Consider the following 26,364-nt stretch of genomic DNA (forward strand, 5'->3'; position numbering starts at 1 on the left):
CTGCAAAAACAAAATACTTTCAACCAGGAAACGCTCGTTTGTTCCTTGGGAGTGTTTAAATCCAAACCACGATCTGTATCCTAAACTTAACTGTCATCGCCGCATGACGCTCACTTTTTCTGGGTAAACTCCACTAGCCTACATGGCCCCTGAAAGGACAGTCATCTGGCGGTGCCTGTATCCGGCTCACAGTCACCTATTGGCGGATAAACAACTGCCGCTGGTAGCCGACATCCCGGAGCTCTGTAGCGGTACAGTTTACAGTTAAATACAACCAGCAACTGCCGCTCGTATTTTATCATTCTAAGGCACTATAGACTATTCACATTACAGTGCTTTACTTAATTTAAAATACTTCTAATTTAGGTGTGGTCTGTTGGGAAAGTAGCATTAATCACTTTGAGGGGGGTACATTTTGTCCCTACTGGGGATAAAAATAATTTAGCAGAGGCAGAGACAGACCAGAAAGGGGGAAATACCACGCATCCCCCCCGGGCAAATCGCACCCTGGTTAGTTCCATTCCTTATTTAATTTTGTCTGTTTACTGTCAAAATGAGAATTTAAAGGACAGTTTTTGCCTTTTAAAAGTCTACCTTATTTGAATTTGCACATTCCATATATTGCATAGATTTATTGGTTACTGTAGTCCTTCCTCCTCTCCATACTAGCCTTTAAGCAATCCTTTCCCAGCACCACTCCACCATTGATGGATGCTGATGGGTTGTAAGCTAATGACTCCTGAATGGTAAAGCAAAGCGTCACACTTCAGACTTGGGTCAACAGTTTGGTGGGTTCTGACTTTTCATTGATATAAATTGAGAAATAAATCAAATGACACATCTAATAAGATGATATCTAATCTGGTATAGAAACTGGTAAAAACAAGCATATAATGATTCCATTATATGCTTGTGTCTCCTGTGTGTCTCTTCTCATATTCCTCGCCCTTCTTGGAAACACCCCTTCTGTCCCCTCTGGCTAAATACTGTAGGAACTACCTAGTCGCCCCCTCGTTCCCAGGGGAGGCCTATTTAAGCAAACACAGGAAGAGGATGTATCCCAAATGAGCCAATGATTAGCAGATGTGTGTGGTTTATCCCGTATAAACCTTGTGGCTAGAGGGGTCAGCCCGAGGTTTACAGCTCCAGACTTACATACAGATGTAGCATGGTAAAGTGCAGAGCTCACAGGGGCAGTTTACAGCACAGATCAGCGTTGGCCTCTGTCCATCAAATTCATAATCCATTCATATCAAAGACCTGTGCAGGTGCACTTTTATTAGATTAAAAAAAATTAACTCCTTTTACTATGTTTAAAAGGGAGTCTGAAGAATACATATTTTTGCAGAGGCATGTTTCTTAGCCATCACTCTCTTTCTAGGCCCACAAACTGCAAACACTGATTATGTGTTGTTTTCACAGTGTGTGTGTGTGTGTGTGTGTGTGTGTGTGTGTGTGTGTGTGTGTGTGTTTGGCCTGTGTTTCAGGGCGGTCCAGGCATAAGAGGAGCCAGAGGAGACAGAGGAGAGCCAGGAGTGACGGTTAGTAAAATGCACTTAATTTCAGAGACCATTTATTCTTCTGAAAAATCTTCAGCGCATAATTTGTCTCAAATTGTGTCTATCTTGCATCCTTTATATGGTTGAGTCACATGTTCCCAACTGGGGAAGAAGAAGCACCCTAACAGTAACAGGCTGGTCAGACTGGATTTCTCAAACTGGCTGTGCATTGGAGAGCCTCATAATTTCACTTTTCACAGTTCAGTCTGATTGAACTCTACGTGAGGTAAAAGAGGCATTTGCAACTGGAAGTGATCACACCTGGCCCTGTTGTGAGGAGCCCACGAGACTAGCCGCCAGTCTGGTTTATTATACATTTTGCTCATTATATGAACATGTCCAAACCTCTACCTCTAGGGACAGAATAACCCCCATCTCGTTTAGACAATAAAAGGAAAGAAGTTAGTGCTGATTAAGTAATGCCCCTGACTCACAAATAAAGAGCCTTTTCAACAGCAGCCCACTCCATCCTACAGACTAGATGTGAAGCCCCTTGGGCTGAAGAAGTGGTCATTTTGGAAAAGCCTACAGTATATCAGTTTTCCAGGCTACCTCATTTTCCTTTTGGCCTCAGACTTGAGGCAGACTCCTATCGCCACTGTTACTATCCTTTTATTTAATTATTTTTTTAATAGACAGTTCCAGCCAATCCTGTCTTGGACAATGAATGATTTACTGTTGAATTTGCATCTGTTACAGTTTTGCTATGGCAATATGTTCCAAACTCTTACAAACCATCCAGCTGTGGCGGTCAGTACAAGGCCCGATGCTGTTGGATATTTATCAATACCAATAGCCAGTTCCTATGTTTGTGATTTAATCTTAAATTACAGAAAAATATGTTAGGAAGCCTTTCTTTTTTTCCAAAAGAAGCAACAGCGGTCCTGCCACTAATGCTCAGACACGCAGGGCTGTCAATCAAGAAAATAAGCTTGTTTATCTCAACCATGTGTCCTACTTTGACTCAGTAGAGTGACAGTGTATTGAGTGCAGTACATGAAGTGGCCCACCAAGAACTTAAAATATACCACATCCCAAGACTGAAACAAAGACAGTATCAAACTCATTCAGGGCTTTTTCAATACAGGCCAGATGTGTTATATTTGTAATTGTGTTAGTTTTGGAGAGAGATGTGGATTTCTGTCCTGCTGGCACACACATACTCCACAGCACACACTTATATATTTATACATGCCTGCCAGATCACACTTGTCTTAGCTCAGCAACATTTGTACCTCCTTAGCTAGAGCCAAGTTTATTTGAATGGTTGGATTATTCTGTTGTATGAGACCAGCTCCTCCATGAATTCATCCTTATTCATTCTCACTAATCAATTTGGGTGCTTTACTTGTTACAGGATAATCACTGATAAATGGGAAAATAACTGGTGCAGTTCTTAAAATAAACCTTTAAGTAATTTAATTTCAGTTATCTGTAAATCGATTCATCTCGTCAAGTAGTTCAGCGCCATATTCAAGCGAAATTTATCATTTAGTTAAACATGACATAACACATTTCAGTCCTCTGTTTATTTTTGTTTCCCACTCCATTCATTTATATCTGATCCAACATTTCTTTTGATTGTTTGCATGGATAAGGAAGACATGAAGCCAGTAACTGTATGGTTGAATAGTAAAACAATAAATACAGCCAGTGTGAAGATTACTTTGGCTACGGCTGCTGCTGAGCCAACAAGCTACAAATTCTGCGAATCAGTGGCCGTTTACTGGAATTCCTCTTTTCTGACTACCACTGCAGGAACCCTGTCTGTAGCTTGGATCAAATAAGTCGCCACACCGGCACAACCTGATTACAGATGGATGGACGAGTGTTTAAATCTGTTTCCTGTAGTAGATCTCTTTATGCAAGCAACCAATGGTAGCAAACGACCCCCAAGTGTGTAGTGGTGATGTTGACCAGAGTTTGTAGTTTTAATTGATGGACATTGTATGTGTTGAGTAGCTGCAGCCTTTGAGGAAATGGGAACACATCAATTACCTCAGTGAATATATAAGCGTAACATTGTCATATAATAAACAATTAAACATTATTTAGATTTAGATTAGAGTGTTATAATAACAACTAAAACCGTATAGCTAAGACCTGGAATTGTCATGTACAGTACATCATATATAATTAGATTTGATATTTTTATCTTTCTTTTTAAGTGCTACTTTGGTTCCACATTGCTGTTACTGTTAAAATGCATTTCATCATTTTGATTACATCACATGTTTTTCATTTAGAGGGGAGTTTGCTCATGGGATGGAAGATGTTCACATTTTCATTTTTCCTGAGCACTTAAAGGATTTCTCTTTCATGTTGTTTAAACATTTATTATAAAAAATGAACTTTGACACATTTAAATCCATTGTGTTGTTTTCACAGGGACCTCATGGTCCAGTGGGAGAGATTGGCCCTTCTGGACCCCCAGGGCCGCCAGGTCCTCAGGGACCCAGTGGTCTCTCTATTCAGGGCCCCCCGGTAAGACTTTGCATGTGTGTGTATACTGAAAGGCTGTATAATGTCATATTTTTAGTAGTGCAACTGCACATCTTGGTAATTTCCACATAGGGCTGGGTGATCTTTTTTTTTTATTTAACCCATTTTGCTCTTTGGGGAGCATAGGTCATTTATTAACTTTCATTCTGTGTTTCCTTTTAGGATGATGTTGTATATGGTCAAACTCTTCTATCCCGATAATAGGTCATTTCGTGTCTATATCAAGATATAGCATGTTTTCTGGTAATTCAATAATTCAATAGTCTATATGAAATAACCACCTGGTAAAGCCTATTTTTGTATGCTCCTGTGTGAATTAAATACTTGACAAATTAAAAATACTAGGTATTATTTTATTGAGAACTTTAGTACAAAATAAACATAACGTAGAAGGATCAGAACATGAAGCTTTGTCCAAATGAAGTAAATATTGCTGTAACGCAGGTCGCCGCTGTTTTCTTCGACATTGCAATAAAAACAATATATAAAACTATACACGCTACTTTTATTTCCTTTTTACGATATGTATCGCCCAGCACCATTTCCACAGTTACCTGATAATTTCAACATTAAGAAACTGTATGCATTATTTAGCTACCTCTCCCTCTTAAAGCAAACAACTGTGGCTCTCATGTTTAGATGGAATGTGTTAAAGTATAATGTGAAAAATGAAATGTTGAAAGAAATAAAACTGGTACAAGAATGACATTATCTGTTCCTGCCAAGCATCACTGCTGCATTATATTATGATGGAAACAGTCACAGAAAGTGTGCTGTTTGCCATTCCACTCCCCTGTCTCCAGTAAGGTCACAAACTGTCTGCAATTAGACAGACTTAGTATTGAGCTGTCAAAATGTTGACGTATGCCTCAGATAGACTTCCAGACACTTGAAGGATCCAAAGCACGCTGAAGCTGTTCTCGGGACTTGTGGCGGCCCAGCATCTTATTAAGATAACTGATGTTGGTTTTTCCGGTCCTTTGGTAGCTATGAGTGTGACCACTGGTCCAGCTGAGATGTAATGACTTTGTTTGTTTTACAGGGTGCTGCTGGGGAGAAGGGAGAGAGAGGAGAGATCGGTCCTGCTGGACAAATGGTAAGACAACATTTCCCAAATGACATTATATTAAGACACAGAGGTGAATTGTGTGTTGGTTCATGTTGATATGATTCCCAAGATCACAAAGTAGACCCAGAGGGGCAACTATTTTCCAATCTGCCTGACATGCAGTGATTTCTACCTCTGCTTTTGTCTTCACTAAAGTAGTATTTGGTTATTACAAACACAGCTGAGTGTGTGTGTGTGTGTGTGTGTGTGTGTGTGTGTGTGTGTGTGTGTGTGTGTGTGTGTGTGTGTGTGTGTGTGTGAGACTATGTTTCTAAATTGTTCTCCTCTGTGTGTATGTTTGGAGAATACAAATGAGTCACTAAGGTGCCATGGCCCTGCAGGCTCACAGAAATGAGACTTGTTGCCCTATTAAGGCACATTTCAATTTTTTTCTTGATTTAAAATATTTTTATATTTGACTCTTCTCTAATGCCTTATATTAGACCATCCTAACTTACAGATATTTGTCAACTCTTAGAGATATAGGGATATGGAGATAAAGGTTAAAGTAGCTGTGCGTGTGTGTGTGTGTGTGTGTGTGTGTGTGTGTGTGTGTGTGTGTGTGTGTGTGTGTGTGTGTGTGTGTGTGTGTGTGTGTGTGTGTGTGTGTGTGTGTTTTAATGGAATCATTGAGATGTGAATAATTATTACCAGCATCTCTGTTATTTTACTGGGAAACCTGGACATCAGCAAGGACAGGAGAAACCGGGAAAATTTTTAAAGGAAGATTTTGTCATTAATGTGTCTTTTTTTAAATACATTCCTTGACACATTTCAACACTTGCAAAACACATGTGTGTGGTTACAAACAGCAGCTTTGGTCTGCTACAGTGTTTCAGTTTAGTCCTGAAAAAAAATGTAATCAGGCTAATTAAGTGGAAACGCCTGTGAGAGTGAACTGTGGGTGTGTAGAGCGTTTTAGTTGATCCAGAGTTTATCTGTGCTACTTTATTCCCGCTATACGTCAAATATGAAAGGTATCATTGAGGTGAATAAAATGTGATGGTGTGAAGAAGGGGGCTAGACAACACACTGCAAATTATAGTATAATGCCCTATTCAGGCAACAATTTTGTCTTATGTCTTATTAGTGATATATTAAAGTATTGGCTGATAGGGGATACATGTTAGCAATATTTGTCATAAGGCAGTCCTTAACTTTTAACAGCACGAGTGGAATAAGCCCTAGCTCACTTATGTTGCAGATTGCTCCCTTCCAGATCATTTTCCTAATTCTTCTCAATCAATTTTACTGTCTTGGCTTATTACTTCATTATCACCCCATTTGAACATCAAAATGTCCTTTTGAGCCTAAATCAAGTGTACAAAAACAGATAGTGTGCACACCCTGTTTCCACTAATCTGACTACTTTCTTGAAATTTCTTGTAGATGTCATGATATATTTGTTTTGCTGAATTTACTTAAGGGGTTTCTTCAAATTGTTCAAAAGTGGAGAATGTGGGAGCCAACATTCCTAAAAGCTCTTTCAGCTCCATCACAGTCACACACCTGATGCAGCACTATCTGGTGCAGTTTAGTCCTACAAATACTTTAAGCTTTTTTCAAGCTTATGAACTGGAAAAATAGCACAAATACTACCTTTATTGTCCTCCAGGCTGAGATGGATTTTTTCCCTTTGAGAAATTTCAGTGTGGTTAGAAGTGAGCAGGAACCATTTTACACACACAGCTTACACATACACCATTGCTGTGTTGTCTGAGGTCCAGGACAAATGAAATAAGATGGTGGATTCCATTATGGCTCTGAGCCCAAAATCACTGGAGGATGTCACAGAGTAGAGGTGCTAACCAGTCTGACTTAGGGCTCAAGGTGCACCTGTAATGGATTTTTGAACATCCATTTAGATTTTTAGGAAAGAAAAAATATTATAAGTGATTTAACATTATGTTCATGTCAGGGGATAGCACCTACTCGTTACATCCATTTCCTGTTTTGTGTTTTTATATTCCCTGTAATGAACTGTTTTTTTTCTGCCTTCTACGCACTGCATCCTGGGATAAGCTACTAAGGTACAAGTAGTGATCTGTAAAGGGATAATACATTTCAGAGAATGGGTGAATAAACTAATTTAAAATTCATTACAACCAGATGTACCTGCAGTCAAGCTCTACATGTAGAGCTGACAGTGCAAACATTTAGATTTTGAGAGACAGCTCCTGCAGATAGCATAAAGGAGCACTATTATCTTTTTTTCCACACCAAATCACAGCTTGTTACAGTCGCTGCTCCCATCTGCTGATCACAGACTGATACATCGATCTGCTTTTAGAGTACACTGCACTATGATGGGATGGTCACTTTGTCAGGGCTTCCTTTACAGTAATAATCCCCCACTTTCATGTACTGAATTGTACTGTACTTTAGGATGGTGATCACCTTCTGCAGGGTATCTTTAATCATGTTTAAGAGTAGATGAAGTGGCTGTGTAGTACTGCTCAGTACAGGTTTTTTTCGATTGCTTAAAGTGCTCATATTATGCTTTTTGGCTTTTTCCCTTTCCATTATATATATATTATAGGTTTTCAAAGTGAAAAGCCCAAAGGCACTTACCATCTCCAACAGAAAACACTTTTCACAAACTGCTTCAAACAGCTCTATTGTAGTCCAGCCTTTACTTCTGTGACGAACGTGCGTCACTTTGTAACACGTTATAATGCTCACCTAGCTGCTAGCATGGCACGCCCTCATACTCTGCTTCTGATTAGCTAGTAGTCCTTACCTAGGTGCGCATGTGTGACAAAGATGGAACAGAAGTGAGATGCCTCACTCTGTAGCTAAAACAGAGAGCTCAACACACAGGGTGAAAAGAGGAGCTGCAGCAATGTGCAGTACAACAAATATATGGTGTTTTTTGAAAATTAAACCATGTAAACCTATTCTGATATAACCTCTAAATACAATTATGAACCTGAAAATGAGCATAATATGAGCACTTCAAGCATTATTTTGAAAACAGGGACCGGTTTTTCAAAACACTACACACAATTAGCACAACCACACACCCAATTAGTAGAATAGCTCAGACATTTTGCAAAAGTAAACACTCTTGCAAAACCTATACACTAATTTATAAAAAACATATTTTGTTACCATTTGAAACACACACGTTTCATATGACTTAATTCTGTTTGAACCAGTTACACACTGCTGTTGCTAACCTAAAACACGTTTAGCAATTCTACTTCTCAGTGATTAGAGTACTGTAAATGAAGTACACAGAGAAAGCACAAATATACAGTAAGTCCACCAAACATTACACAAGACCAATGCTGCAGACTGAGGAAAATATTATTTATTTCTCTCCATATACCCAAATCAGTCAACATGTTTTCATGCTACTACAGTAGTGTGCATAACACAGCTCAGCAAACAACAGACATACATAAAATACTGTATGCAGTACAGGTTACAATTACAGTGAAAAAAAATAAACAAACAAAAAGAAAGATCTGAAAAAAACTGAAAATACTGTACAGAAAATACTAGACTTACCTGCTGCATTTTTATAGTGCTTACAGTAAACCTGATTGGTATGTCTACAATTACAGTAAGCAATGATGTGTTTGCGCACCTGATGGCTGTGTTTCACAGATTGGCTCATAGGTGCGGTAATTTGACAGTTTGTGCTTTGGAATTGCAAGGAAGTGACATTATGATATACTTCTGTGTCTAATGTATACAAGTGTGTTTAGTGTTTTGTAAATCACTGTGTGTATTGTTTTGCAAAAAGTGTGAGTCTGATATTGTGCTTATAGTGGTGCACATCTGGGCCAATGTTTTGCTCCTTGAGTGTAAGGTTTTGATAATTGTGTAATACTTTTGATTTCAGTGTGTAAGCAATCGGCAAAAACTGTAATTACTTAAATCACTCAGAAAGTGTGTGTCAACAGGGTCTTAATATAAGACTACATTGAACAAAGTTGGCCAGGTGTTTATTTTAGTGCTGATGCAGATAAACAAACTGTTTTTGGCAGAGGCAACTGTAAAGACAACATCTTGTTATGCTGATGCTGATAATCATGTGCCTTGTGATAGTTTCTCTCTGGACTCTAATCCATTTGTATTCACTGTTCTGTAGTCTGGCTCATGAAATGGCTTGGATATGTTTCTTTTCGTTTTATGAGTTGATGAGACTAGAATCCAGTTGCTGATTGGAAGTCGTACTCATATTGTTTCTGATTTCTACCACAGCTGTTACATTTTCACAGTTTTTCTAAGAGAGGAATGAGCAATAACCATTTGTATAAGAAGAAAACAACTAGTCTCTGAACCAGCTCACAGAGAGCTGCAACACTGCCTGATGCAGCACTATCTAGCTCTCTCTCTCTGCCTGCATAGTCCTATTAATAAAAGCTGGCAGCGCTGTGCCGCACTATGTTACCAAGTAATAATGTGTTTTGTCAGAGAGAGGAATATGAATAGGTGTGTGTGTGTGTCTCAGTGGGGGAATATTGTAGCTTCCAGGGCCCTGTTGTAATATACGAGGGACCGCAGAGAATATTACAACTCTAAACTCTCTCTCTCTCTCTCTCTCTCTCTCTCTCTCTCTCTCTCTCTCTCTCTCTCTCTCTCTCTCTCTCTCTCTCTCTCTCTCTCTCTCCGTCTATCGCTGCAGTAAATACAATGTAACCTTGTCATCAGCGTCCTCTTCACCTCTGTTTCAATTTACCAGTAAAGGTTTGTAGATACACGTGCGAAAGTGGCAGGAGAGATATTATTGCAGATGTCTTGGGAGAATGCACATCAGCCAACATCTAAACAACAGCACATCGTTAATCATAAGAGGCCTGTCCTCTGTGACCCCGGCCTGTAATTTGTAGGACTTTTAACAGTGTTAACTGCCCTGTTCTATGGGCTCTCCACTAATACTGAAGTGCAGAGATAAATCACCTCAACACTTAATCCATGACTGTCTTATGGAGTTGGCTGTGTGCATTGACCTGCAGAGAGGTGGATGAAGGGGAAATGGGGCAGGAGATGGAGCAGCAGGGTGGCCTGCTGATGTAGAGACCGTCCTGTACCCTAAGGGTTGCAGGTTGGTTCTTCCCACAAATCAAATTTATGTCCACTGATGTCAAAGCATCATTAAGCAAGCCAGCACCTATCGCAGACAGAGTCACAAAGTGCTTTACATGCAGCAAGTTTAACAATTTAAAAAACATCATACAAACATAAAAACAATGCTAGCTCAGTCAAGTGAAAGCTTGTCTGAATAGGAGTGTCTTCAGCTGTTTTTTAAAAGAAACAATAGAATCGGCCACACGCAGCGACAACCTTCGCTGAACCTTCGGTTGAATGTGTATGTGCATTCTAATTATTAAGAGAAAAAAGACATTCATGACATGTTACACTGTATGTAATATGGCAGATAAAATGTCTGACGGCTCCTAGGACCCTTGTAAACACATTTATAAATGCTACTTTTCTTAGTTTTATATCATTACTAAATGTCCAGTGGCGTGCTGTGTTGTATGTGAACCACAGCCAGTGTTGTGATAGTGATTCAAACCTGCTTGTTTGTGTGTTTTTTTAGGGTGTTCCTGGAAGCTCGGGCTCCCCTGGTAGAGACGGCCCCCCAGGAGTAAGGGTAAGAACATATACATTAACTCTATCGATTACTGTTACACAAACTACACTGTGTAACAGTAACCGATATGTGTATATTGTGATGCATATATGTATTCTACTGCAGTGTCAATTACAGACAGTATATGTAGATGGGGATATTGTATATAGAGATGTAGACAATATAAGTCTTTTTTATTTAGTTTTGAGTTAAACGGGGTATAAAAACCCCATCCTGAAAGTGAGACTCTGCCGCCACCATCATAACTAGTTGAAGAGGGTGTTCTAAGATATGAAAAAAAGGTCATTTGTAAATGGTTTTGAGAAAAGGCATGTAGGCAAAGCAATAACATACATACAACATACAACATAGAGATTTAAAAGAAGAAAATGTATGAATGAATGTATGAAAATGAATTGAGCAGTCATGAAGAAGTAAAAGGTGTTTTTAGAGGTTCTTTAAGATCGATGTCTCTTCATAAAACCATACAAGTCTTCCCCCATTTGTAGTAAACAGTATAGTAGTAAATGTAGTTGACAGAGGAATCAGGCATTACAATACCCAACAGGGCTGTAAATACCAAAACAGTAACGCAGCCAGAGCGTAATGTGTCGACAAGCAGCAAGAAGAGGTTTTATCCAAATACGTAATATGATAACAGAAGATTTTTGTCCTGGCCTTGCTCCTGGCGAGGTGAAAGACTCCACACATAATCTATCTGCTGTCTGTTTGTTGGCTGACAGCGGTCCAGATGCTCATCCCTTCAGTTGTCATGTGGTTTCCTTCAGGACAATTGTATGTTTACCGGGGGTTTCTTCTTATGACGCCAGATAGCTTTGGAGTTCATAAACTTATAGCAAGAAAAGCATTAACTCACATTTTTTTTTAATTAAAGGTGCCAATAACAACCATAACATAACATAAATAATAACATATGTGCCAAATTCTTTAATCTGCTTTCTAGTAGGGACTTTGTTTTCTACTGTTGTTGTTTGAAGCAGTAGTGTGCTCGAGGTTTCTGGGTAACTGACTATAGCATGTAGACAAAGTGAGCAAGGTTTTTTATGTACCCGTTATGATGATATGTTATGATAGCTGAATATTACCATCAGAGTGTGTGTCTCCATTTAGCTCAGGGATGTCACTAAACTAACCACCAGTTATTATCTTTCATTGTCAATAATACCTATGCATTACGGTGGAAACAACCTGAATGATGAAACTAATTCAATAATCAACTTAAGATATATTTCCTCTTATGGATGCTAGAGATCTTTGAAGAACACTGCATTGGATTGACTAGGAAAACTCTCGAATTTGATCTTGAATCACTCAAATTACAGTTAAAGTGGTTAGTTTGACTCTTTTCAAGCTACAACTTATAGTGATTTAAAGGATATAATATTTATCTAGAATATTCACAGCTTGATTCTTTTATTATACCATTAACAAAGCCCTGTTGAGCAGTTTAATGAGTCGAGTCCTTCTCAAATTTTAGAATTACCACCCTAATCTGAACTGTGTGGTGATTTACCACCAACACACCCACACTCACAGAATACACTACATGTTTACTAATGTAATTATTGAGCGTAATCATGTGAAATTACTAATCAGGGAGCAATTCTAGCTGCTATATATTGGGAGAAGATGCCCCCTTTGCAGCACGGATTATGACAGGCCTCCCATATCCATATTTCATCAAGATGTTACAGATCTATTGTGTATTTGTTGGTAGGGACTACTAGAAAAGAATTACACCATGGGGTATGTTTGTAGAATCACAAAGAGCAAATTATAATTTAGTTTCCATACACAACAGGAAACATCTCAAATCTGTACTTTTATTGTTGCAGAATAACTGCAGCGCCACACTCTGATGTTAACAGCAGCGTGCTTAGACTAAATTCCCTCCAAATGTTTTTTTTTTTTTTCAGTGGATGCATTGAAAGCAGTAGGGAAGGGGACACAGTGACTACTGATAAGAATCAATTCTCAAGAGGTCAACAATGCAACAGCAATTTCTGCTATCACTATTCATTTAACAGCTAGATATAGAAAGTAGAATGTAGCCAACTGAACTGTAATTTATGAACAAGAAGCAGCTTTTGAAAATGAATTAATTCACAATGATTGTGCGACTTTTTGGGGTTACCACTTAGTGGGGGTTTATTCCAGCCACTAGTATGTATCATCCAATGTGTACAAAGAAGACCGGGGAAAGCATCTAGCCCTTTGTTGATTCAGAGTAAAACTTAATAGCATCGCACTAGTCCACTGGGCATAAACACTACAAAACTTTTTGTAAGGTGGATAAAAGCCAAAAAAAGTCTGGCAAAGACTTCGCTGCAGTGGACAGTTAGGTCAGTTGAAACAATAGTAACTGTCTCCCGGGTACTTTATTTGTCCATATTAACGTGAAATAGATCACAGAAAGCTATATATCTTTATTTTGTAATTGAGGCTTGCATTACAGAACTTACTTTTTCCAACTCAGAACTGAGTAGATCTAGCTTTTCTTCCCAAGACACAGACTCATAAAAACATTCTGCCACTACCTGTTATAACTCATAACTTTATTATTTAAGATATATTGATGACTTACTATCCAACGCCTAAAAGTTGCAGTTCTCAAAATTTTACTTGAGCATCCAAGTTCACCTCAGAGTGCTTTGCGATAAAGTTTAATATAAATAAGAAGTTTCAATCCTATAGAATATAATTGTTAATACAGAACAAGCCTAACCTTTGTTGGTGGGTATTTTAGCATGCAAACAAAAGTCTGAGTTAGACCGTAAACATGTTGCAGCTTGGAATATAACAACAGTGATACATTTTCATGAGCCTGACCTCCTGTGAGAGAAGGCAGGAGGCTGAATTTCTTATATGAAAAATAGAAAAAGAAAACTTTGAATGTTTGTTTTGGATTATAATATAGCCAGTACTGGCAAACATTTATAGTGTGACAACAGACTGACTCTCGTCCCAATGTCACAAATGCTTGTTTGCTTCACTGTAGAAAATTTTGTCTGACTTTTTTTTTTTTCTGAAGATGATGATTCTTTTTTTCCAGATGTGCTTCTGATAAATTTGAAAGGTTTTCAAAGTAAAAAGTTACTAACATTGTGAGACTTTAAACATTGTGAGGAACCAAGGCCGCCTCCAGAGTCCCATTAGTGAGTTTACCAGTACAAGTGTTTACTGTGTGACACCGGATTGACTCTAGCAGAGGCGTTCTCTGATGTCACATTCTGGCACAGCTTTTCAGAGATGCTCAGGCACATGTTATCAATCAATAAATTCAGATTTTGTTGTGCAGTCAAACCCTTGGTTTTAGTACATTTATTTGGAAGGTAAAGATCGCAATGAGAGCTTGATGCTTTAGGTGTTGTGGGGAGCATTTAGGACATAACGCCACAGGGGAATTCCCTGCTCCAAGATGTGCTGTCCCTATTTGTCTTACCAAATAAGATTTTAAAAAAATGTACAAGCAAGACATAACCCATATCCAGAATATATTCACAGAAATAGGAGAAAACAAATTACGTTTTTTTAATGCTCCTTCCAAGTTCTTAAACTTACTTAATAGCACACTGTAGACTGCACACTTCATTCATTGCTTTGTACCCTTACACAGGTTAAATTGAGTAACATAAGGAGTGTGTCCATGTTGAAAGGGCATCAGCCTCAATGTGTGACCACAAAATAAATTTTGATATCCAAGCTAACATGAAAGGATTAACTGAACCTCAGGTTAAGCTGTTTTCCAGGACAATCTGATGCTGTGTTTAGCTTCCAAAATGTGTATTAATAACACTGAATTTGTTCAATTTGAATCGCCTATAAATATTGAGAAACATCAAAGCCATCATCATGTTATTATATGTCATGTTATTATATGTCATACCTTAACAAAACCAGACCTTACAGAATTGGCATACAGTAGGTATGAATGTGCTTCTGTAGTGAAAGCTCCAGTTTCATACTCACGTGTTCTCTTCAAACCACAGCATCATGGAGAAGACATTAAATGACGGAGAAGTTTTAGACACCTTGAGGCAACTCAAATGCAGATTACAAATAATTCAACTGTCTTATTGTGAAAACCCATCAGGAATAATGCAAATGTGTTTCATACAAACTGTCTAAAAGCAAAACCAAACAAAGGTTTGATAGGCGGCATTTGTTGGTAGACTTTGAGCTTGCACAACAATCAGTAGAAGTAGCAGATGCAACATCTACTGAGTTTGGTTTCCATCAGTAGCCTGTATGGTAATTGTATTAGAAAATAATGCTGTCGGTTTAGTCTGGAGACTCGCACGAAATCCCTCAGGTCATTTAGAAAGGGCTTGTGCAAAACAAAGTTCAAGCCTACAATTATGAAAGTTCAGCTAATATTTAGTACACTGAGTGTTTTCATCTGCGTCTGTCTGTCAGGGTCTGCCAGGTAATAATGGACCACAGGGACAACAAGGACCTCCTGGACCCCTTGTAAGTCTCTTTTCTTATTATTCTCAGCATCATATCGTCTGTCAGATCACCCTTACACATGGGCTCACTGGTCCTTCTGCTTCCTGTCACCTAACCTTCTTCCTCTTTGTCTCTTTCACTAATTGCCTGTCTTTCTCTCAGGGATCCCCAGGAGCACCAGGAGCTCCAGGACCTGGTGGGCCAGCAGGGGCCCAAGGAGATCAAGGACTTCCTGTGAGTGAAAATGTTTTTGTTTAATTTTAAAAACCTCTGATACTGAATTTACTTGAGATATAAAAACTCCATTGAAATGCATGTGAAAAGTCCACTCGAGAGTTTGACATAACTTATCCAAATTAACAAGAAGGACATTACCTCTCCACCACTTCCTCCTCCTCCATCTGATGTCTCCTCTTTAGATATTTTTCTCCCATCACGCCTCCCTAAATTTACAGGCACAACAATCACAGAGCTGCTTACAAAGTTACAGATTTGTTTAAACATTTAAAAAAAAAAGGTGGTTCGGTTCCAATGCTGACAAGAAGCTCATGCTCCGCAGATTGTTTATTCTTCTCCTTTTCGTCCTGTTCCATTTTCAGATCTCCCTTCTCCTGACTGGAAACAGCCTGTTAGTATTTCACGCAGTCCTCATAATGACAAATGTATCGTCTTAAGTTAGTTTTACTAATGAGGCTTATCTTTTTATGATATCCAAAAGACATATCTCATAAGGTGACTTAGGACTTATGGAATAAAAATTAGTCTTTTGAAAATCACAATAAAGGTTCAACTTTCTTCAACAGGATTCCAAAAGTACAGTAAGTCGGTTTGCCCTGCAAAAGAAGAAGAAATATGTGCAAGAGACACAAGCACAAAGAAGGATGCGGAGGAGAAGATGTTGGGTTCCAAACTTTGTGTAATGCTAACAGGAACAGATGATACTGTGATGTTGATGACAGCTAATCTAGTGTTGGGTCAGCTCTGCAGCAAAGTTTGGCTCAGAGAGGCAGAGCTATAAATCACTTACCGACACTCCCTCCCCCTCACACACACACACACACACAAAACAGTGAGCGATCACATCTGCCTCATCTCTGAATCTCTGAGACATAGAAGACACAGACACCCCATATAAAAACATGTATGCACATGCAGCAAATACACAAACGAAGACAAAAAAGAAAATCAGATCTCACTTTAAACTTTTAGTTTCCCCTCAACTTTAAACTGCTGATGCAGTACACGTTCTGCCCCCTGCAACCTTTCACCAGGTTTTTGCTGCAACAGAATCATTTTTCTCTTTAACAAGTGTTTTTTATCTGAAATAGCAGCCATTTAAATCTACAGGGAAATTTTAGCATTTTGTTTCATCATGTTATAACTTAACTTTAAGACATGAAAGTTAATCCTGTCAGTTTTGTTGAGGTGGACACAAAAGTGCCACACATCTTTCCCACTGCACTAAGAAATTTGTTGAAGGACAGTGGATTTATTCCATCGAGGGCAAGATAAGAGTATATGTAAAGATGCAGAGTAGCAGTCCTAGCGTCTAATGTGAAAACCCAAACTGTTCTGATTAAGGAATGACATGATTCTTCTGGAAATGTTATGCTCTTTCTTTCTAAATCGATATTCATAAAACTTCATAATACGAAACAGAACAAAACATATTTTCTTTGTAGCTTATTGGCACGTCTTTGCAAAGTACAAGTCCATATGAGAATGAGAGTCAACTGTTCAAAGTTGTCAAAGTCTTGATGAGGCAGAAGTGACAGATATCCCTTGTCGATAGCAGCAGAATCCACCTCGATGACGCATTTGGATTTACTTTTCATTAACTGTTTCATATACCTCCATATTTACAGCTGACCTCAGAAGTCTATTAAGTTGTTGTAGCACTTGATGATGTAGTGAGTGTGTGGCTTTCACCCATTTTACACAGCCTGTGCAGGGTGTGACTGTTATTCTGCCTCGCTGTTCTGTATAAAAGGTACGAACATGGAATGGTAGGAACATTGTTGCTCCGCCGCTAAGCCGGCACGCTATCTAAAATAACAACAGGATCTCTGACCAAAAGGAGCTAATGAGTCCAAGTGTGTGTGTGTGTGTGTGTGTGTGTGTGTGTGTGTGTGTGTGTGTGTGTGTGTGTGTGTGTGTGTGTGTGTGTGTGTGTGTCTGACCTGGACAAAATACTGCTTCTGAATGTGGTTTCCAGTGACTCAACCACCTGCAAGATTTTTAATTTATCTTGCTTTACTTGGTAGCAAGCACATTTGCTTTGCCAGTTACAAAAGAAAAAAGCAACAGTCATTTTGTTTTATCAGTCCACATTGAAGTGCTATGCAAGAGGAAAGTCATGAACATACTCTCCCCTGGGATGAACTGTAAAGCATTTTGAGTGAAAAAACATTGACTGTACTTTGGACAAACTCTGCATATACAGGGCACTATGGGAAGAACATTTTAATAAAATAATAAAAGAAATCAGATTTGTATAAGAGATATCTTTTTTTCCCCGCTCAGATACTTACTTTGGCTCCCACACAGTTAGATTGGGTTTTTCCATGTCACCCTGATAAGACAGTAGACATTTATATGCCCAGGAAGACTCAGGAGATCCAGACAGACGTCCAGGCGAAGACTTTTATTGTGGAGACCTGCACTCCAATTCAGCGGCTGTGTCAAATGTTGGCACAGGCTTTCTGTCATCTGCAATATAGTAGACATACTCTATGATATGCCAGGCCTGCACAAGCATTTTCTCATCCTTCTCTATCCACCAACCCACTTAACACACAGCCAGTCAGTCGGTGGTCAAGGACATGTTTCCCCCAAGATAAACAAGTTTTATTCAAAAGCTGTAACAACATCAATCTGATATTTATCATATCAGCAAATGGTTCTGTGGCCAGGAAATACTTGTCTTTTATTTGCCTCTGGATCACAGTGCGTTACACTGTGATATGCCATAACCCGCTTTATGTGCTTGGCAGGTTTTTGTGTGTACATGTGTGTTGTGATCAGATATGGATCTGTGTGTTTTACAATATTGGTAGTAGCAGAAAGGGATCGCATCCAGGCACAAAATTGCTCTCTGTTTGTGGGCACACATACTTTGGGGCTTATGTGTGTGTTGTCTTTAGGACACAAAGAACCTGAACACACATTTAAATGCATTTAGTCATACCAGCTGTTAGATCAGAGAAGAAAGGTGTGTGTGTGTGTGTGTGTGTGTGTTTGTGTTTGTGTGTGTGTGTGTGTGTGTGTGTGTGTGTGTGTGTGTGTGTGTGTGTGTGTGTGTGTGTGAGTGTGAGTGTGAGTGTGTGAGAGAGGCAAAGAGAGATGAGCATTGCTATTTCTGAGTACACATCCCGGTCGAATGTTTATTCTTCTGTGCTTTTATGTTCCAGGGTTCTGCTGGTACCAAAGGCGATAAGGGAGAAAGAGTAAGCCATTACACACACACACACACACACACACACACACACACACACACACACAAACACACACACTTCAACCACTGTTTAGAACAAATCATGTTTTACTGCTCCATTTTGCAGTGGAAATGTTGTTATTTTGCTGAATAAAACTCAGACTATTACTCACTAATGCTTCACACCCTTGTTTTGTAGAAACCAAATTACCCTCCAGTACACATTCACTTTTTCTCGTTCCTCTTTTGCACAAACATTCACTTTATTTCTCTCTTTTACTCCGTTAACCTTGTTTAGAGCAAACCAAATCAAATCATGTTCATGGTTCACATTTGCAGCTAAGCAGGGCCTGTATTTTTGCTGACACAGTAGCCAGGCCATCACTGCCGAGGGCTTGAGAGATGCGCAACTTGCCAACATGAATCAAACCTGTAATTCCATTTTCTGCCCCATTTAATTAACTGTTAGGGACATTTGTACCATGCTGCAGTTCAATTTTGTTTAAAGACTCAACACAGAAGTCTTTGCCAGTACAAGTGTTTTCTCCTCTTTGTGTGCATTTTGTGGGGTGGCCCAGTTGCGAATAGAGCTGGTTAGGATCTTGTAGTGTGCCTCTACCCTAGATTTTTTATTTCACAGTGATTTATACGATAATAAACAGGGGAAACATTTCCTACAAAACTTTTAAAATATATTTTTGAGATATACACATTGCGATATAGATGTCACATTAAATGATTATATGACAATGATTAGCACAAGGCAAAAGAGGAGATAAAAATCAGTTAGTCCGTAATTTTAAGATGTATGTGTGGCCTGAAAAGACATTTTTTTGACAAAAATGATTTTTTTTTTGCCTAAATCATCTCATCGTGGTGCTGTCCACCACTGATACAATTGACTACATCCTTAGTTGAACAGGTCATGTGATTCTACACCTTTAGTATAATGGCCCATGTCAAGCGTGTGGGCCGTTCAGTTTTTTGTGTTTTCTGAAAAACCTGAAAAAATGACGTAGGCCATTATTTTAGGAAGGTGACAATATGACATCAGCAGGGTTATTTTTTTCAAACATTGGAAAGCTCCTCCAGTGCCACAGAAGACATTACTCAACTGTTTCCATGGGTTGTGTCAAATTCCTTGTGACAAGTAAACTGAACTTAGGGTTTAGAGGTTAGGGTTTTAAAACTAGCAGTTAGAATTTAAGTCAGTTAATTCCATCCTTTATGTTCCTGTGGTTGCTCAAATAGAAAGTGTATTAATCTACTGTGTGGTTGTGTAATATCAGACCATGAGAGCTCTGTGTTTGTTCTTCAGGGTGATGTGCAATCCCAGGCTGCCGTGCGTGCCATCGCACGGCAAGTGTGTGAACAGCTCATCCAGAGTGAGTATTCAGAGATATTTACACATTAACACCAGCATGTTATTAAGTACAATTTCCTTGCTGAAAATATTTTTTCTGACCTCTACTGGCTTCACTTCTTCCCTTTTCTTCTATTCGCTTATGTTTGACTTGTGGTAAAACATCATAACAAAGCAACAATTAGAAAACATTCTCAAAACGTCAAAAAGCTCATTCTAAATCATTTCAAACCATTCTTCTCCTCTACCTCCCGCAGGCCACTTGTCTCGCTATAACTCTATACTGAACCAGATCCCTGTCCAGTCAGCGGTATCAGTCCGAACAGTACCCGGACCACCCGGAGAGCCAGGTAGGAGAGGCCTCCCAGGACCTCAGGGAGAGCAAGGGCCATCCGGCAGGCCAGGCTTCCCTGGTACCAGCGGCCAGAATGGACAACCAGGAGAGAGAGGTGAGAGAGGAAGATGTTTAGGGTTGTGTTTATGAGTAAAGACAGTTGTTTACAGGATGCACAACACATGTTGAGAGAGAGAGAGAGAGAGAGAGAGAAAGAGAGAGAGAAATATACTTGGGAATTTCCATACATACGGTATATCTCTTATAATCTCAGTGATATACAGACTGATAACAATCCATCATCAGTACTTTGCTGTTTGGGTTGTGTCTAGACACTTGACTGCATGCTGTTGTTTATGTTAGCATCAGAAAGAGTGAGGAAACATTATAGTGTTTATTAGACCGCCCTTGCTGCAGTGAGCAGGTGATATTCTGAATTGAACTCATAATAGTTGTAAGTGGAAAATAAGATGATAAAATGTGTTACTATGCAGTATAAAAGAGTATAGAGTATGGAGCCTTTGGCTTCTCTTTTATTTATTGTAAGTTTATTGTTTTTTTGGGGCATGGTATGCCTTTATTTACAGAGCTGACAGGAAATGAGAGTAATGAGAATAATTACCTAACCCAAACTTCATGCTTTCCAAGATTATCTTAATGAGTGTTTAAACCTAAAGTGGAAATAAAGTACATCAGTGTCTTCAAAAATATCTTAATCTTAATCATCATCTCCTAAAATGTATGTAGAGTGTATGTAAAATGTGCTTTTTTTAAGGCAAAACAAAATAATGTGAAGTTTAAGAAAACCAGCAGGAAAGTGTATGTCCTTTGCACAAAAAAGTAGGTCAAGCATCATTGTAGCTGACGTCTTAATTTCATTTCACTTCCATCTCTACGTTTCCTGTTGCTGTCCTCTGAATAAGTGACATAGCCAGTTATTTGGATAAAGATTATTATTGCGACGGGACTGTATAAAGCTCTGGTGTTGTAACAAATGTTTATGTATAACAGGAGTCTACAGCTGGCGAAAGCAGTTTGTGGCTGTGGAATAATCAAATGCATTACTGGATGAAGCATCATCCTTTTCTGCAATAGCCAGGGGCTTTTACTGTGAAAAGAACAGAAAACTTGCTCCAGTTGGAGCTTCAACCTACCTGCTTGTTTGCTGCTTTTCGTGGTCTGGCCTGATCTCTGACTCATAGTCAGGATCACAGCTCCCTCAAAGTTAAGACCAGGCCAAAAGACAGTAACTCTAATATCCATGAGGTCATTCCCCTGCCATGAGCCCTTAGTGAAATAAGGGCCTTTATGAGACTCCATCTTCATCTCTAAAATACGCAACCCACACTAAAGAACCACATACCGAATGAGCCTGCACATGTGGAGGGTTAGGAAAGCTGAGAGCGGCTGTCAGGAAATATCCAGCATGGTTACCTCCACTTCAGCAGTTCAGACCTATGATTCTCCCCAATAACATTTACGATCTGCAGCCACTGGTCCACCACACATACATACACACACACTTGTTGTTTTATAGGCTGAACTGACACCAGAGTAGGCCAAATCTTTTAAAAGATGTATGGCAGGCTTAAGAAAATTAGACATGTTATAATTAAGTCAGATGGTCCATGTAAGGCTGATACCAGAATCAGGAACAGAGCTGTGCTCAGGCTCAACAGATGAAACCATTTATATTCCACATAGTATATTGTCCTGAATTAGAGAGACTATGGGTCAATTAGTGGCCATTGTAGAGAAAATATCACGAGGCCCCTGGTGTAAAAAATACAGTTTTTTTGTGGTAATATAAAATGTTTCCTCCTGAGCCTCACTGTGCTTACTTCCTCTTTACCGATGCAATTGATTAAGCCACTCATAAAAGCAGCAGGACATAAAATCTCCAGATCACCAGTTTTGTGTGGTTCTCTAATATTAGAGTATACGAAAAATATTCCATTAGGTCATTCAAACAGCTGCACCGCTGGACAGCAGTGCAGAGCCAAGTCTGGGTTTATCATACATTTTATTAGACTGATCATCCACGCATAATTTCTCCGCCACATTTCTCCAAAAACTTGCAATGTATTACCGATGTTGGAATAGAAAGTGGTGAAAGAATTATTCAGGTGCTTTTCTTCCGTAAAAGTACCAATATAATGTCAAAATGGAGACCTATTAACAACAACATTTACTTTAAGTATCAAAGTAAAAATGCCTGTCTGTGATATATTTACATGATTAGATTGTTACTACTGATGCAACAATGTGTATGTAGCATGTTGCTGTTGAAGCTGGTTGAGGTGGATCTAGTTTTTCCAGCTTTATATACGATTAGGTACTTTAATCAAGTTGTCGAGCCCCCTCCAAAGGGTCACAAGATAAATCTGATGGGTCCAGAGATGATTAATGAGGGTTGGAAAGAAGGAAAAACAAAGTTCTGCTTTACAAATCTGTTTCTCAAACTTTTGCTTTTTTGTAAAATATTTATATAGAAGTTTATAGGGGAAATCTCTCAGATGGACCTGCCTAAACTCTGAAAGGGTCATAAGCCAAAAAGATTGTGATTACTGCTTATTACAAGCATCTTAAAAAAAAACAAAGATCACTTTGAACTGTGTGTGTTTCCAGGTCTGCCAGGAGAGAAGGGAGAGAGGGGGAGTCCTGGGATTGGGAGTCAGGGACCTCGAGGACAATCTGGACCTCCAGGTAAGATACTGAAAAACGTACAAACAGTTCTGAGCGTGCTCGGTAAGCTAAACCAGATAATTTAACATAATTCTGTTCCTGAACATTCTTTTGGTGTTTTCCAACTGCAGCCTAGCTGGAGCTACCATATGTAGAATATTTTTCATTGTGTTCCCTCTGGAAAAAAAAACCCAAATGTTTCAAATATTGAAACAATATGATAGCACAGATACCCTAATGTGGTTTGGATCTGCTTTACTTTCTGTTAAATCTTTGTCTGAGAAAAGCAAGCAGACGTTTTGGACCGTGAATATACTACGCTGTATTGATTTCCCTGTGCTCTGTGTGGACTTTGGGGTTTGTGTAATGAAAATATGTCAGTGCTGGGATTTTCTGTTTACTGTTGTGCAATCAATACGCGAAGAACAAGCTGACAAAAGTCCCCTGAAACTTATCTATGATCAAAAAACTGTTAATAAAGAAATTCAAAACTTTAATATATGAAAAAGGAAATCTTTTCTGAGAGAAAGGTACAGGGCAGAGCTATTATTTGCCGTGCTTTTCTGGAATATTTGTGGGATGATAATTTTAGCTCCTATCAAAATATTGATTTCATATTTTGGCTGACTGCTGAAGTGAGTCCTGATGGAGCACTTTCTCTTGTGTAAACAGAAAACAGAAGCTTCTGGCTAAATCTCAGCTAAGAACTGTGTTATTCCCGCTCCTGCCCTCAGGACATACACTATCATCTCCCTCATCCAGAAATGACAATCATGTCCTTTCTGCCATGTTGTCACCGCAGCAGTGACAGGGATTTAGAAGAGATTGAAGAGGTCATAGGACAGTGACAGGATATAGCCTGTTTGACACATTTTCAGTTTATTTTCCTTTCCTTTCTTCCTTTATCCCCTCTCACCAGGCGTCACACTGGTGGAGTCGTTTTACCGGATGCTTATTGATGACTGATTTAATGTACTCGCCCATCTTTAACACAAACTTTTCTTCCATCCTCAGGCCCGCCAGGGGAAGGACGGACAGGCAGCCAGGGCCCCCCTGGTCGGCCTGGTAACCCGGGAACACCAGGGAGGTCGGGGAATCCAGGTGCCTCAGGACCAGCTGGCCCACCAGGATACTGTGACCAGAACTCCTGTGTGGGGTACAACGTCGGAGGTAAACATCATTCAGCTGCTCTTTATTCTGTGGTAACACTTTACTTCAACCCCCCTTATTTAGCATTTCTAAGCAGTTTATTAATTTAATTAATTTAATAAAACGGTTTATAAACCACTATAATGTAGTCATGAGCAGATATGAGGACATTTTAGGTGTTTCTTACAGTATTTTTAACAATTATAACTTGATTATAACTATGATCATGCCTACAGCATACTGTAGAAGGCATCTCTATACAAAAATGCTAATCTTGTCGTAATTTTGATTTGTTTCGGTTTCCAAAAGAGGCCATGACAAAAAAAGTTTAGAAATCACTGCTGTAGACAAATGAACACAAAAGCACACATGTAGACATTAGGTCAGGTTCTGGCAATTGAAACAAAAATAACATTTTGACTGAAATATTTTCACCAAATATCCAGACTTAACAAAAACATTTGCTGCTCTTTATTTAGACCTTATTTTTCCCGATTGTCCATTAACCTAAAATCTGTCATTTTACACTTTGGAAAGACTTGTTCAGAGAAACCATCAGTGTTACTAAGATTTATTCAGACATATTTGTTTTATTGTTATATTTGCTAATGTATCGAGCTGAGACAGTCTAACCCTGCCCAGTCTTTCCATTGTATAAACCATCTTTTACACGTATAAAACACTAAAATATTGTTTTCACAGTGACAGCCAGCTGTGAGATGGTTATTGTTCTCATAAAGCTCTCAGAGAATTGGAGAGTGATCTAGCTTTTATGGTTGTTCTACTGTGACATTTATACAGTCATGTCCACACTGATGGATTAAGAAGTTAACTGTGTCACTGACCCGAAGCTATTTGTCTATATTAAGATGTAATAAAATATGATGTTACACTCACATTCAGACACACACACACACACACACACTGGATGTCTTTGAATATTCATAGTGATGAGGACATTCATGGGTCCATTGTCTTGGGCCATCTCAGCAGGGATATTACACATCTAACAGCTTCTGATGAGTCGTCTTAATGAAACATCATCTGCTAAAAGTAGCAGATGGATGAAACATTACTTCATCCATCAAACCATTTTATGTAAATTGATTCCAGTCAAACGTTTTTTTATGACTTATTTTCAACCATGCAAGGATTAAATGCAGCCTCCCTGACCACATTAAATGAAAATACAGTATGTGGAGTAGTATTGTTCCTTTCACAGCAGCTAGATATTGCAGCTCATATTTAAAGGTATAGATCAGTTTACTGGTATTTCTTACTTAACCAAACCCATACGTTTCTGTATGCTGTTTAAAGCTGTGGAACACAGTTAGCCTATCATATCTCATATCTCATTATTGGATGTCAAGAGGTTAAAAAAAAGTTATAATATAGTATGCCTTAAATAAGTCACTTAAAAGTCATAGTATAGTATGTCATGAAAATATAATTGAAAGTCATAGTATAGTATGTAATAAAAAATATAATAAAAAGTCATGGTATAGTATGTCATAAAATGTAATTAAAAAGGTATAGCATAGTATGTCATAAAAAATATTATGAAAAGTCATACTATAGTATGTCATAAAAAATGTCATAAAAAGTCATAGTATAGTATGACGAAAAAATTCATAGTATAGCATTTTGAAAAAAGTGAGAAAAAAGTCATAGTATAGCATGTCGAAAAAAGTCATAGTTTAGCATGTTGAAAAGAGTCATAGTATAATATGTCAAAAAAAGTGAAAAAAGTCATAGTATAGCATCTCGAAAAAAAAGTGATAAAAAGTCATCGTGTAGCATGACAAACAAATATAATGAAAAAGGTAATAGTATAGTATGTCATAAAAAATGTCATAAAAAGCCATAGTATTGTATGTCATTAAAAATGTCATTAAAAGTCATAGTATAGTATGTCATAGTATGTCAAAAAAGTCATAAAAACGTCATAGTACAGTCTGTCAAAAATTCCTAACAAAGGTCACGGTATACTATGTACAAAAAAGTCATAGTATAGTATGCCGAAAAAAGTAATAAAAAAGTCTTGGTATAGTTTGTCAAAAAATCATGAAAACATCATAGTAAAGTATGTTGAAATAGTCATAAAACGTCATAGTATAGCATGTCGAAAAACGTCATAGTATAGCATGTCAAAAAAAATGATAAAAAAGTCAACT

At 38.5% G+C, this 26,364-nt stretch overlaps 1 protein-coding gene across 2 annotated transcripts in view; it reads left to right on the forward strand.

Moving 5' to 3' along the window:
* The window catches only part of col14a1a (collagen, type XIV, alpha 1a), a 146,116-nt gene that overhangs the window by 114,123 nt on the left and 5,629 nt on the right, over positions 1–26,364 (forward strand). For both annotated transcript variants that reach the window (XM_036006281.1, XM_031298735.2), the window contains exons 37-47: positions 1,488–1,541; positions 3,948–4,043; positions 5,104–5,157; positions 10,724–10,777; positions 15,194–15,247; positions 15,389–15,460; positions 18,637–18,672; positions 19,978–20,044; positions 20,280–20,471; positions 22,985–23,062; positions 24,056–24,211. In XM_036006281.1, the coding sequence (XP_035862174.1) occupies positions 1,488–1,541; positions 3,948–4,043; positions 5,104–5,157; positions 10,724–10,777; positions 15,194–15,247; positions 15,389–15,460; positions 18,637–18,672; positions 19,978–20,044; positions 20,280–20,471; positions 22,985–23,062; positions 24,056–24,211 (913 nt within the window). The remainder of the gene's footprint in view (positions 1–1,487; positions 1,542–3,947; positions 4,044–5,103; positions 5,158–10,723; positions 10,778–15,193; positions 15,248–15,388; positions 15,461–18,636; positions 18,673–19,977; positions 20,045–20,279; positions 20,472–22,984; positions 23,063–24,055; positions 24,212–26,364) is intronic.

Source organism: Sander lucioperca, chromosome 10 (genome assembly GCF_008315115.2).
Source record: "Sander lucioperca isolate FBNREF2018 chromosome 10, SLUC_FBN_1.2, whole genome shotgun sequence".
NCBI lineage: Eukaryota > Metazoa > Chordata > Actinopteri > Perciformes > Percidae > Sander > Sander lucioperca.